A 15699-nucleotide genomic window follows, 5' to 3' on the forward strand; every position below is an offset into this window, starting at 1 on the left:
GGTGAACTCAGCATTTCAAACACAATCTTAAGGTAGAAGGAACAGTAGATATCATTGATGGGTTTGGAGGTGTTTTGTTTTGTTTCATTTTTTTCTTTAGGAGTAGAGCAACTTCTTCTATAAAACTGCAGGTGCATGTTGGCTTGTATGGACTATAGCTATGTGGAATTTTGGTGCTGAGGAGGTAGTCAGCGTGAGAGCTGGGGTGAGCCAGCCAGCTGAGGATCACCAGCCCGAGATCACCAGTCTGAGCCACTGCAACTGGAATCACACTCCTCCCCTGTCACACTCCACAGCCAAAAACCCTTTCCCTGACACTAGGAAGCTACCCCAAGCAAAGCTTCCTGTTTTCCTCTTCCTCTAAATTGCCATGTCTTGCATGGGGCCAGGCTCCTTCAGGGACCGTGATGAATAGGGCAGACAGACCAGATGACCCGTTCCTAACGACCATTTTGATCTGTCCTTTAATCCTGCTGAACTTCAAAGAGGTCTGAAGGAATAAACATTCTATTGATGTGATGGATGTGGCAAAGTTTCCAATCAGTAATCCATACTGAAGATAATTCCTAGAAGTATAATGAGTGTGATAAGACCTTTAGGTAGACCTCTAGCTCATCTAAGAATGCACTCGGGGGAACACTGTGTTTGCAGCAAGTGTGGAAAGATGCATGTCACAGTTCCAAGCCCTTTCAGTCATGGACACTCCATGGTGGAGAGAAATGTTATGTGAAGATGGTGGAGATGAGTGAGCAAATACCTTCACTCCATTTTCCCAAATTAATAACCAAAGAATCCTTTCTGAGGAGAAACTTTATGATTGTAATGAACATGAGGAGGCCTTTAGTCTAAATAAAAGCCTTGTCTAACATCAGTCACTTCACATTGGTAGGAAACCTGACAGCTGTATTGAATGTAGGGAAGCTCTCTGTTCCAATATAAATGTTATTGATCATCAGGGAGTCCACACTGGGGAGAAGGCTTTTGAATAAATTAATGTGACAAGACTTCAGTCTATGTAAATGTCTTATTCAACATCAGAGCCTCTACAATGGGGAGAAATTGCATATAAATTTAGTGAGTTGGAAAAGTCTTCAATCAGAGCTCTCAATTGTCGACCTTGATAAATTCATACCACAGCAAAACCTTTTGAATGCAACACAGTAAGGTATTCAATCTGAGTAAATATCTTATTTGGTGTCAAATGCTTCCCACAGGCAAATCCCTATAAAGACTGTAAGTGTGGGAAATCCTTCAATCAAAACTCCTACCTCGTTGTGTATCAGAAGTTTCACACTAGTAAGAAACCCCCATGAATATGATGAGCATGGGAATGCCTTCATTTATAGCTCAAACCTTATGGTACACCAGAGAACTTATTACGGGAAGAAAAATAAATGCAGTGATTGTGGGAAAGCCATTAGTGAGAAACCCTGTGAATGTATGGAGTGTGGGAAAGTCTTCAGTCAATAGTCCATTTTAATCACTACCTGTGAACTCACCCTAAAGAAAAGCTCTTTTTTTTTTCTTAAAGCATGCTCTCCAAGGCCGAGAGCAAGGAACTTTGATTTGAGTTAAGCATTCTTTATAAAATGGATCCTTACCTTGGTCTCCCCTTGGAACCACTGATCACAGTGGATGATTGCCTGACCATTTCCCATTAGGTTATTGAAAGACAACCAGGAGGGAGATTGGGAATAACCTAGTGCAATCCTTCCCCACTATTGGGAAAGCAAAGACCACATATTTCATTTACTTGCAGGGTTTATGTCTTTGTTTTAAGTATTTTTAAATCTAGTTCACTTTTCAGCTATGCATCCCATCATCAGATTATGTGCTTCTCAAGGACAGAGAGTCTATCTTTCTTTCTCTATTCCAGCTTTTCTGTTTCACCATTTACATAAAATTTTCCTTTTTTCAACACTCTGCTCTGTTTTTTCCTGTCTCTTGGCTATGGCCCTCACTATCTACTTTTTAAATTTCTACTCTAATCATCCCTACCTAGAAAGCTTTTCCTTCTTGCTTGCTAATCTACATACCTCATAGCCTTCAAGCTCCAGCTTATTTCTGAAAGACTTTTTCTTTGAAATGTTTCTTCATTCAATTAGTGATTAATTGTCCCATAAGTTATTCTCAATTTAATGCATATGTATACACTTTCATGTCAGCAGGTCTGGGTGATGTGGTTACAAAGCATGCCTAAGTCTCACCTTTAGCTCCCCTTATCCTTTTGTTAGTTCCCTGGGATTGGTGTACATCCAAAATTGGGTGAACTGATTTTGAAAATCACCTCAGGGATTCATTTCTTAACAAGTAGCCTCCCCCATTTACTACAAAACTCAAATTGAATAAGTTATTTTTCATGTTTGGTTAGGGGTTTGGTTAGATTTATATTGTTACATAAATTATGAAATGTATTCTTTCCCATCAGCTTCTACCTATTTCAGACTTCTCAGAGAAATGACACCCAAACTGATCCTTCAACATATGTTGAAGTCATATTTTACTAAGTTAATAAATTGAAGTATCAAGTTCTTTTCCTTTCTTCAGTATTGATTTATCTTTACTTTCAACATTTGCTCTCTAATAGTCTGAAGAGAGATAACCTTTTAACACTCAAACAATCATATGAAAATAAAAGAAAAATAAGAATAAAGTATAATCAAAAGTAGTTGGTATCATAAAGCTCTGAAAAATAGAAACTCAAAGTATAATTGAAAGAATTAAGAAGAAATATGTGTCATATTGTTATTTCCAAAGGTGAAAGAATGCTGATTAACAAGAAGGGAAAAGAGAAATGAATTAATTTTTTAAGTAATTGATTGGAGCCAGACACTGTACAATTTTATATCCATTAGCGCATGTATTTATTGTGAAATGTGTGGGTAGAGGCTATTCCTACTTCACAGTGAGTTCCAGATATATTAAGAGACCTGCCAAAAGTCTCACAGTTAATAAGTTACAGAGCTCAAAACTGAGCTCAAATCTCTCTTAACTCTATATCCATGTTTCCTTAAAGTATGTCACAGGGCAGTAATAATTGAAGGGAAGTAAATTTCTTAAAATAGTGATTTTTACTCAGCCATCATTCAACTAGCATAAGCACAATACCATACATACTACTTAGTTTACCTAAACTTTAAACATATCACCACTGTTCAGTGAGGAAAAGTAGAGTTGCAGATTTACAGCCTGCCCCAAAGTTGGCTTTTCTATTTCAGAACAAAAGCTTTGGTTATAGACATTTAATAAATATGTTTCTTTGTTCCAGAGTACCAAAATTATTCATGTACTACATTTGCTCATATAACAAAATCTGCCAGGTCCAAGGAAAGTGTTCTTTTTGCTTAATTTGCTCACCATTTTTTTCTTTTTCTCTTCCTATAGTCATGCTCATATTTCACATCTAATGCTTTGCCATTGAAGATTACTTTCATCAATGCTGATCCAATGGGCAAAAAAATCAGCATTATTTTTAAGGTATGGTGATCCTTACTAGAATATCACATTGATTCCATAGGCAGAACTACTGATTTATTACTCATGAAAAGAAATTATTTTAGCTGTTTTCTTCTGGCGGCAACACAAAGGTTTCACAATTATTTTAGATTCTGCATTTTTATAGAATTATAGTATATCCTTTAGTATGATTGTCAGTAAATCAAACATTGCTGTCTTAAAGCCAGTGAACCCTCAGCACAAAACTTAAGAGGATATGTTTCAATAAATGAAACTAAATGATCACATTTGAGTGGCATTAAAAGCTGAATGTCTGGTAAGCCGCTGAGAGGAGTTTTCTTTTGGCCTAGATACTGAATTAGACTCAAAATTAGCTGTGTACTCAAATATCATTTGTTAATTTAACAAAAATTCTTGTCTATCAGCACTTGCTTATTTTAGTAATTTAGATCATTTTGCTTCTTTTTAAATCAAAAATAAATATGGGCCATTTCAGTCCTTATCATGAATACCATGGAAAAAATAGGGTGTAAGATGGGAACTGAGTTATAAATAAAGTAGGAAAAAGGGACTGAAGATAGAGTTGTAAGTGAAATGTAAGGATTTGCTAGTCATTCATTTAATCAGTTGTCCAGCTAAACCATGCAACAAGGGATCAAGGTGGATTTGCAGGTCTGTTCTATTTTTGGTGGATAATGATTGGTGCCTCTCTAATTTTGCTTTGGCCTGTGTTACCTCGAGTATTACTAGTCCCATGATACTGCATTTTTGGTAGAAAAAGACCTCAAAATCTCAGGCTTAGCAAGATTTTATCTATATAGTCTGTAAAGCATTTTCAAAACCAAATTGCTTATTAGTTTAAAAGCATAAAAGTATCCTTCTCCTTTGGGCATACTTTATTTCCTGTAACTGTGCTAGAAAATCACCCATTATTATTTCTTAGTATTATCTAAGGTTGTTTTTCCTGAAAACTTTTAACTTCCTTCATAATAAAAGAAGTCACTGAATCAAAGTCTGCTGACTCATATATGTGCTATTTATACTCCTAGTTAAGAAGCTTTTTATTCTAACTGCATATCATAAGCTTATGGCATAAAGTAAAGGTTTACTTAGGAAGCGATATGGCTAAGTTTGAAATTTGGGTAATTAGTCACCCAACCTCTCCACTAGACTTTGAATCTAAGAAATGTCACATGGATAATAAATTGAAAGACTATCATCAGAGAAAAACATTCCAAGGAGCACTTTTAATTTGATAACTAAAGGTTCTTCAATCATTGAAAGGAAAACTTTCATTTTCTTTGCTCTTTTATGAGAAACACAAGGTACACTTAGTACTAACAGAGCAATTGATAACACCCTAATTCAGGCTGGAAAGGACTTCTTATCCAAGGAAAGAAATGACATATACCATGTTTGAGTGTTTTTAATGGAATTCAAGGAGAAACCGAGAGTCTATAATTTTGTCTTTAACAGGCAGGAGATGATCTTCGTCAGGATATGCTTGTTCTGCAGATTGTTCAAGTGATGGACAACATTTGGCTGCAGGAGGGCCTGGATATGCAAATGATCATTTATAGATGTCTTTCCACGGGAAAAGGCCAAGGTCAGTGTAGATTAGAAAGCAGGATTGATTTATATCATTTATCTCATGCATTCATTGGTTATATGCTGCCAAACTTTATACCGCTCTCATTTCAGACTACAAATTAAAAAAATACAAAGCCCCATAATATTCATCCTTCTTTGTAATAAAATTTCTTTTCAAACAGTGTAAGTTAAAATAATTTATGTAAAACATAATGTGCTTTTAGATATTAATTAATATCTTGGCAATCCAAATATTGTGTGACATTCTTTTCTGCCTTTAAGGTTAGTTGCATCTAATAAGTAATACATTTTCTCCATTTTCTATTAATAAGAGAAAAGTCTACTCATTCAAAACATATACAATTGTTCCCTATTAATGCAAAATTTACAAAATTGCAGATGCTGAAAGGGGTTCTGAAAATTCTAAATACATCATAAACCTGCATTTAATTTCAACAAGACTTTTAAGTATAATATAAAAGTCAAAGACAGGCACACATACAAACATTTGAACATAGTTAGCATTTCTCTTTAAAAAAGCCAAGAAATTAATATGAAAATATAATATATTTATACACATTTCCAATGAAAATAATGTTGACGGTTCACTCAAATCATTAGCAAAACATCAGAGATAAAAGTTGTACTTGTTACAGTTGTCTTAAATTGAAGAAACAAAAAAATTCCACAGATAGCTTGTCATCTTTTGTACATGTGATCACTGCCACTTAGAACTTAATGGAATTAATTGGTATGAATCATAGCAGATACATGTGCCTAAAAAAATGGATGAAATCATAGAACAGAAAAAGGGCTTAGACTTTGTAGTGTTGTTTTTTGTATTCAGGCAGAACTTCAGTTTACACTGATCATCACAGAAGAGCTCTCACCACCAGGCTCCCAGTCCCTGCATGCTCCACCAACTCTGACTTGAGATTTTAGAAGCCAAGCATGGAAGTCCCCCTAGCTAGCTTAACCTTCAACTTGATGCCTCAGGGTGACTCTATGACTAGTCATATCCCCCAATTATTTTGACTCAGATAATAGTGATCTTTCTTCCAATCCAAGTGTCCTAGTCCTGAAGCTTTTCTAAAGCTCTAGTTCCTGAACGTCTTTTATTATTGCTACCTGAAGATTGCTGTTCCTTGAGTTTTACCCTCTCTTTCTCACACAACAGACCTCTATCTTTCATAGCCCCATACACTGAAAGAGTAAGAAAAAGACTAGATGAACCAAGCAGAGATTTTTTTATGTCACATGGATCACTTTTTCTTTCAAAATTGAATAAATCAACTAACCCCAAAGGAATTCTTCAATTCTACCTGTTCATTCCTCAGTTCACAATCATAGAATGTAACTGGGACTAAATCTTTTAAAGTTAAAATTATTCAGCAAAAATGATGGTAGACTTGCCAAAAATTACAGATGCCCATAAGACAAAGAATTTTTTCTCACTATCCACCAACAACCTTTATAGTTATAAGACATCAAAAGACATTTTACTGAGAAATACTTCTTCAAGAAAGGCAGGCTTCAAGAAGGCATTGAAGCAAATGTTATTTTTTAGGACATCAGACTCCATTTTAAATTGGATTCCAGGTCTTATTGAACATCTACTCTTTTTAAGAAACATCACAAAGTGAAGTGAGAAATACTAAAGTGAGCTAAAGCGCCCTTAAGGAGAGTGTACTTGAGGCAAGATATTTACTTTACATTCTCAACACAATTATTATCATTCTCATGACTGCTTTGTTTGTGATGTCCAAGGAACTCTAGAAAAGAAATCAGGACAAATAAAAATTCTTTTATTACTCAGTCACCAACTTTGATGGGCATAAAAATGATTTGGGGGAATTGGAGGAATAGATATAACTAGACCCCACCCCCAGCATAAAATAAATCAGACTCTCCACATTAAAAAGCTACCTGGGTGTTTCTTATTCACCTCTAAGTTGAAAAACCACTGCCTTATATGATCCCACCTTGAAAACTTTTGTCCCTAAGAGCCTTGCTATTTAAAGTGTGAGTCACAACCAGCAGCATTGACATCACCTATGTGCTTGTTAAAAATTCAGAATCTCTGGCCCACCCCAGTCCTACTGCCTCAGAATCTACATTTGAACAAGATTCCCAACTTATTCATATACATATTAAAATTTGATAAATACTACATTAAAGGACCATAGCAATGGTACCACACGTATTACTTGATGCACACAGGATCATGTTAGAAGTATTTAGAATGTATATGATACACAATAACTTAAAATGTATAAAATGCATTTTTGTTTTAATTGATAGGTGGGATTTAGCAACCTTTTTTGCTATAAATTAGGTGCAATATTCTGGGTAGTCAGCAATGCAAGGCTTATAAGTGACTCGGGATTTAGCAGAGATTCATTCCCTAAAAACAACCATGGTGTGAAAAGTAACTGGCACTGCTACAGACAGTATCTTAAGGACACAATAATCTAAGTCCTAATTTTTTTGCATATTAATAAAAGTTAAGACTGGAAATCAGTTGTCACTGGCCAAAATCAGCACAGACAAATGTTTTGTTTGCCATCACCAGGATCTTTTTGTTGTTTAATTTGTTTCTTTTTTTTTTAGTTAAACTATGAAATAACCAATTTAAGAAAGTCAACCATTTCTCTATTATTCTATATTTATATTTATATTTTATCCCTGGTACTGCTAGGCATTTGAATTGCATCTCTAGCAATGTCAAGATTATGGAAGTCACAACATCTAGGCTTTAATTTCTTTCAGTGACTTTATTAATAAGATTGTACACTATAGATTGTTTTGTGTGCATTAATCCTGGGAGAATAATTTTTTTGTCTTAAAAAAGGGGAATTTATTGGCTCATGTTTTTGAGGTTAAGAAAAGTCCAAAATCAAGGTGTCGGCAGGTAATGCTTTCTCCCCTAAAACTGTGGCTTTCTAGGGCTGGCTGTCAGTGATGCTTAGTCCTTGGCTTTTCTGTCACATGGCAATGCACATGATGGCATCTTCTTTCTCTTCTGGGTTCCATTGACTTCAGCTTCTGGCTGCTCCCCATGGCTTCTCCTTCTGGATCTGATTTCCTTTGCTTATAAGGACTTCAGCCATATTGGCTTAAGGTGCAGCCTCATTAGGTTTGGGCACACCTTAGCTAATAAAATCTTCAAAAGTTCTATTTACAAATAGGTTCACACCCACAGGACCAAGGTTTGGAAACTAAACATGCCAGTAATGTGTGACATGATTCAATCCTCAATACCAAGTGAAGAATGCGGTAAAAGAGAGTAGTAACAGGGAAAGAGAACTGCATGTAGAAAACCCTATAGGTAAATGAGAGTCTAGTGAGTCTGGATGACTGTGACAGCAATTCAGGGCAGCTCGACAGAGAGCAGAAGTGGATGATTGGCAAAAGATAAGTTTGAAGAGTTAGGCAGAAGCTAGATTGTGGAGGGCCATAAGCACCAAGTCAGGGCTTTGAACTTCAACATGAGGTCGATGGGAAACTATTGAAGAGTTTTAAGCTGGAGAGTAGTATGTTCAAATTTGGGGGATATTGAAAGTTCATTCTGGTGGCAGGAGACAGGATGTCCCGTTGAAAGCCTGCTGCAGGAGAAAGAACAGTGGCTTGTATCGTGGTGGCAGCAGAGTGAAGGACAGAGGGTTGAGTCAGGGAGACATTTTGCAAGTGGATTTGATAGAACTCACTGATGAAGGCATGAAGAGGCACACGTCAAAAGCAAGGTCCAGGTTTTGGGTTTAGGCAACTGTCTGTCCCTGAGAGGGAATACAGGATGAAAAACAGGTTTGAGGAAAGATAAGTTCAGTTTGATTCACACTGAATGTGAGATTTCTATGGGACATGGAGGGTAAATAGAAGGTTAGAAATAAAAATCTGGAGATTGAAAGAGCATTCTGAGCAAATGACACAGATGTAGGGGTCCTTGGAGACCAAGGTCATGGGAATGCATGAATTCACCCAGGAAGAAAGCATTGAGTGAGAAATGGAGCTTAGACAGAGTCCTGAGAAAGACAGTCTCAAAGGGAGGACAGTAGATGAGAAGCCAGCAAAGGAGATAAAGAAGAACAGGTCAGAGATGTGGGTGGAAAATGGGTACGATGTCACAGAGGCCAAGAAGGTTGTTCGAGAAGGAGTGAGCAGCTAACTATGTTGAATTTTGCTAAAAGCCTTAGGAAGCTAGAACCTGAAAACTATCCGCTGGACATATGATTTATAGGCAAGAAGGGCACTAATGGCTTTGGGGAAAGTAATTTTGGAATGAGCTGAAGAGTGAATTGGAAAAGAAGTAATGAAAACAAGTGTGGACAACTCATAAAAGTTAGATTTTGAAGGAAGGGAGAGAATCAGGTGCAGTAGTTGGAGGGAGATTGTGGATTCAGGGAAGGACTTACTTCAAATTGTTTTATCCTATATTTTTTAAATTTATATTTACACTTTACAAATGGAATCATACAATATGTAAGATGTCATGTCTAGTTTCTTTTGCTTAGCATAATGTTTTAAATTATTACTTTTTAGTTATAGAAGTTTTAGGCTTGCACAAAAGGCATTTAAAAAATAAACTTTTACATATACCCCCCTATTGTTGACACTTTGCATTAGTGTGGTACCTTTGTTATAATTGACAAAAGAGTAATAAAATAATACTATTAACTATCATCCATAGCTTATATTAGGTGTGTTTTTTCCATATACCACCCTATGATAACAGCTTGTATTAGTGTCATACATTTGTTATAATTCATGAAAAAGACATTCTTATACTTGTACTATTAACCCCAGGCCATCATTCACCAACAGCGTTCACTGCATTATATAGTCCCATGTTTTATGTTCTGTCAATCTAGTAACACCACACAAAACTTCCTCTTTCAGCCACATTCACACACATAATTGTGTTGTTAATTATACTCACAATAATGCACTTCCATCACAACCATCCATTTTCAAACCTTTATAATAAACCTAAATTGAAATTCCATACAAATTAAGCCTCAGCTCCCCATTCTCTACTCTAGTCTACCCCTGGTAACCTATATGTTAGATTCTATTTCTGTGAGTTTGCTTATTATAATTAGTTAATATCAGTGAGATCTTGCAATGTCTGTCCTTTGTGTCTGGCTTATTTGACTCAGCAATATGTCCTCATGTTTCATCCATGTTGTTGCATGCATCAGGACTTTATTCCTTTTTTTACAACTGAATAATATTTCAATGTATGTTATACCACATTTTATTTATCCATTGATAGGTTGATGGGCACTGGGATTATGTCCATCTTTTGGCAACTGTGAGTAATGCCACTATGGAATCAGTGTGAAAATATCTGTTTGAGTCCCTGCTTTCAACTTGTCTGGGTATATGCTTAGTAGTGGGATTACTGGATCATATGGTAGTTCTATATTTAGCATCCTGAGGAACTGCCAAACTGTCTTCCACAGTGGCTGCATCATTTTACATTCTCACTAAATGAATGATTGTCTCTATTTCATCACATCTTCTCCAACACTTGTAATTTCCTGGGTTTTTTTAAATAGTAGTCATAGAAGTGGATATGAAATGATATCTCATTGTGGTTTTGATTTGCGTAACTCTAATAGCTAGTAATGTTGAGCATCTTTTCTTTTTCTTTTTGGCCATTTGTGTATTCTCGTTGGAGAAATGTCTATTCAAGTCTTTTGCCCATATTTTAATTGGATTTAGGATTTAGGATCCATTTTTAATTGGATTTAGGATTTTTTGTGTATTCTGTAAATTAAACCTCTATCAGATATGTGGTTTCCAAATATTTTCTCCCATTGAGTAGATTGTCTTTTCACTTTCATAACAGAGTCCTCTGATACACAAAAGATTTTAGATTTGAAGAAGTCCCACTTATCTATTTTTTGTTTTGTTACTTGTGATTTGTATATAAAGTCTAAGAAACCATTGCCTAATACGAGATCCTAAAGATGCTTCCCTACATTTTCTTGTAGGAGTTTTATAGTCCTGGCTCTTATATTTAGGTCTTTGATCCAGTTTGAGTTAATTTTTGTATACAGTCGAGATAAGGGTTGTATGTAGTATGAAATAAGGGTTGTCTTTTAATTTTTTGCATATGGATATCCAGTTCTCCCAGTACCATTTGTTGAAGAAGCTATTCTTTCCCAATTCAGTGGATTTGGCAGCCTTATAAAAAATGGCCATAGATGTGAGGGTCTATTTCTGAATTCTCAATTTGATTCCATTGGTCAATATATCTATCCTAGTGCCAGTACCATGATGTTTTACCCTTTAGCTTTGTACTGTATGTTTTCAAGTCAGGGAGTCTGAGTCCTGCAACTTTGTTCTTTTGAAAGATGTTTTTGGCTACCTGGGACCCCTTACCATTCTAAATAAATTAGATAGTTGGCTTTTCCATTTCTGAAAAGTAGGCTACTGGAATTTTTATTGGAATTACATTGAATCTATAAATCATTTTGGGTAGAAATAAGATATTAACAATAGTCTTCCAATCCATGTACACAAAATGTCCTTCTCTTTATTTAGGTCTTCTTTGATTTCTTTTAGCAATATTTTATAGTTTTCTGTGTATAAGTCCTTTACATGTGTGATTAAATTTATTCCTAAATACTTGTTTCTTTTAGTTGCTATTGTAAATGGAAATTTTTTATTGATTTCCTCCTCAACTTGCTCCTTACTAGTGTATAGAAACTACTGATTTTTGCATGCCAATCTTGTACCCCACCACCTGGCTCAACTTGGCCAGGTGAGCATACCTAGTCTTGTTGCTGCGGACATAAGCCAATGGTACATGAACCTCATCTGTTGCCAATTACATCTGCAATCAGCTAGGAGGCATGTCTGCTGCAATGAGTGATGTTTGACTTAATTGGCTGGTGCTTAAATGAGAGATTGCAACGTAGCACTGCTAAGCAGCTCGGCATTCCTCATCTCAGCACTAGCAGCTCAGCCCAGGCCTTTGGAGATGCAGAAAGAAGTCACCCCAGGGAAAGTTGTTGGAACCCAGGGGCCTGGAGAGAAGACCAGCAGAGACCATCTTGTGCCTTCCACATAAGAAAGAACCTCAGTGGAAAGTTAGCTGCCTTTCCTCTGAAGAACAAACAAAATAAATCCTCTTTTATTAAAAGCCAAAAAAAAAAAAAAAAAATCTAGTAACTTTGTTGTAGATTTCCAGAACTTTGTTGTAGATGTATATAGGATCATGTCATTTGCAAATAGTGAAATTTTTACTTCTTCCTTTCCAGTGTGGATGTCTTTTATTTCTTTTACTTTCCTCACTACTCTGGCTAGAACTTCCAGTACAGTATTGAACAACAGTGATGACAGTGGGCCTCCATGTCTTGTTCTAGATCTTAGAGGGAAAGCTTTCAGTCTTTCCCCATTGTTCTAGTTTGCTAGCTGCCAGAATGCAATATACCAGAAATGGAATGGTTTTTAAAAGGGAGAATTTAATGAGTTGCTAGTTTACAGTTCTAAGGCTGAGAAAATGTCCCAATTATAACAAGTCTATAGAAATGTCCAATCGAAGGCATCCAGGGAAAGATACCTTGGTTCAAGAAGACCGATGAAGTTCAGGGTCTCTCTCTCAAGTGAGAAGGCACATGGCGAACACAGTCAGGGCTTCTCTCTCAGCTGGAAGGGCACATAGCAAACATGGTATCATCTGCTAGCTTACTCTCCTGGCTTCCTGTTTCATGAAGCTCCCCGGGAGGCGTTTTCCTTCTTCATCTCCAAAGGTTGCTGGTTCGCGGACTCTCTGTATCTCATGGCTACATCATTCTGCTCTCTCCGAATCTCTCATTCTCCTTTTATAGGACTTCAGAAACTAATCAAGACCCACTCAAATGGGTGGAGACATGTCATCCCCTAATCCAGTTTAACAACCATTCTTAACTAAATCACATCAACCAGGGAGATGACCTCATTACAGTTTCAAATATACAGTATTGCATAGGAATATTCTACCTTTAAGAAATGGGATTTGTATTAAGACATGGCTTTTCTTAGAGGGCATACTTCCTTTCAAACCAGCACACCCATTAAGTATGTTAGCAGTTGTTTTTCACTCTAAATAAATTAGATAGTTGGCCTTTATCATTTTGAGGAACTGTACTTCTATTCCTAATTTTTGGAGAGTTTTTATCAGGAAGGGATGGTGGATTTTGTCAAATGCATTATCTGCATCAATCAAGATGATGTTGTGATTTTCCCCACTTCATTTTGTAGGTGTTTTGTCTTACATTGATAGATTTTCTTGTGTTGAATAACCCTTGCATACTTGGGCTAAAACCCTCTTGATCATGGTGTATAACTCTTTTAATGAGATGCTGGATTCAATTTACAAATATTATGCTCAGGATTTTTGCAACTATATTCATTACAGAAAATGGTCTATAATTTTCTTTTCTTTTTATTTTTTTTTCTTATGACTGAAATGTTTACTTTTCAAGAAAATGGGGGGCAGGAGCAAATTCACATTGGGAACTACCAAGAATCTAGGGATCACAATTCTATTGCTCACCGTGAGATCTTGAGCAAATGGGTAGCCTTTCCTCTTAGGCTTCGAAAATGGCTGGATTAGATTCCTAGGGCTGTCATAATAAAATTGACAGCTTAAAACAACAGAAATGTATTATCTTACAATTTTAGAGGCCAGAAGTCCAAAATCAAGGTGTCAACCCAGTAGCTTCCATCTGGAGGTTCTGAGAAAGAATCCACTCCATCTCCCTCTACAGCTTCTGATGGCTGCTGGGAACCTTTGGCATTACTCAGATTGAGGGTTCTTAATTCTGACCTCTGCCATCATCTTCACATGGCCTTTTCCTCTTTGTGTCTCAGTGTCTTTTCTTTTTCTGTCTCTTATGAGGACACTTCTCATTGGATTTAGGGTTCATCCTACTCCAGGATTATTTTATCTTGAAATCCTTACCTTAGTTATATCTGCCAAGATTCTTTTCCAAATAACAATTTTCTGAGGTCCTAGGTGGATATATCTTTTGAGGGCCACACTTCAACCCATGTAATTTTCTCTTATTGTAGTATCTTTGTATTTGGTATGGGGGTAATGTTGGTCTCACAGAATGAGTTAAGTAGAGTTCTTGCCTCTTCCATTTTTTGGAAGAGTTTAAGCAGGATAGGTATTAATTCTTCCTGGAATGACGTAGAATTCACCTGCAAAGCCATGTGGTCCTGGATTTTCTTTGTTGGGAGGTTTCTAATGATTGATTCAATCTCTTTACTTGCGATTGGTTTGTTAAGGTCTTCTAATTCTTCTAAAGCCAGTGTATGTTGTTTGTGTATTTCTAGGCATTTTTACATTTCATCTAAGTTGTCTAACTTTGTTGGTATATATTGTTTCTAGTATCCCCTTATGATCCCTTTTATTTCTGCAGGGTCAGTAATGAGGTCTCCCTTCTCATTTTCAATTTTATTTATTGAATCTTCTCTCTTTTTTAACTTCTCAGGCTAGCAAAGGTTTTTGTCAATTTTGTTGATCTTCTCAAAGAACCAACTTTTAGTTTTAATTCTCTCTATTGTTTTTTTTTATTTTTAACTTCATTTAGTTCTGCCCTAATCTTTATTTCTTTTCTTCTGCTTGCTATGAGGTTAGTTTACTGTTCTTTTTCTAGTTCCTGAATGTGCAAAGTTAGGTTTCTGATTTTAGCTCTTTCTTCTTTTTTTAATGTGTTTAGGGCTATAAATTTTTCTCTCAGCACTGCCTTTGTTGTATCCTATAAGTTTTGATATGTTGTGTTCCCATTTTCATTTGTCTCAAGACATTTACTGTATCCCATGCAATTTCTCCTTTGACTCACTGATTGTTTGAGTGTTATTTAACTTCCATATATTCATGGATTATGCCTGTTATTGATTTCTAGTGTCATTCCAGTATGGTCAGAGAATACACTTTGTGTGATTTCAATTTCTAAATGTATTGAGACTTGTTTTATAACCCAACACATAGTTTATTTTGAAGTGTGATCCATGAGTATTTGATAAGAACATATATCCTGTTGTTTTGAGGTGCAGTGTTTGCTATACATCTGCCAGATCTAGTTAATTTAATAGATTATTCAAGTTCTCCATTTCCTTATTGAACTTCCATCTAGATGCTCTGTTGATGAGTGGTGTATTCAAGTCTCCAACTATTATTGTAGAGATAACTATTTCTCCCTTTAGTTTTACCAGTGTTTGCTTTCTGTATTTTGGATCACCCTGGTTAGGTGCATATATATTTATTTTTGTTATTTCTTCTTTTTGAATTTCCCCTTTTATTAATATATAGTGTCTTCTGTCTCTTATAAGAGCTTTTGACTTAAAGTCTATTTTGTTTGATATTAGTATACTACCCAATTCCTTTTTTGGTTACTTTTTGCATGGAATATCTTTTTCCATCTTTTCACTTTCAAACTATTTGTGTCATCTTTGGTCTAAGGGAGTCTTTAGTAAACATACAGTGGATCATGCTTTTTTTATTCATTCTGCCAATCTGCATCTTTTGATTAGGGAATTCAATGCATTAACACTCAGTGTTATTACTATAAAGGCAGTACACTTCAGTCATTTTGTTCTTTGGTTTTTATATGTCAGATCTTTTTTCTTTGCCTCTGTTTTCCTTTATTGCAGCCT

General features: G+C 35.9%; 1 protein-coding gene across 1 annotated transcript in view; it reads left to right on the top strand.

Annotated features, from left to right (window-relative positions):
* Positions 1-15699, top strand: part of PIK3C2G (phosphatidylinositol-4-phosphate 3-kinase catalytic subunit type 2 gamma) — a 392208-nt gene that overhangs the window by 248609 nt on the left and 127900 nt on the right. The window contains 2 exon segments of the mRNA XM_077170217.1: positions 3385-3477; positions 4933-5062. Of these exon segments, the coding sequence (XP_077026332.1) occupies positions 3385-3477; positions 4933-5062 (223 nt within the window).

This window comes from Tamandua tetradactyla, chromosome 7, assembly GCF_023851605.1.
Source record: "Tamandua tetradactyla isolate mTamTet1 chromosome 7, mTamTet1.pri, whole genome shotgun sequence".
NCBI lineage: Eukaryota > Metazoa > Chordata > Mammalia > Pilosa > Myrmecophagidae > Tamandua > Tamandua tetradactyla.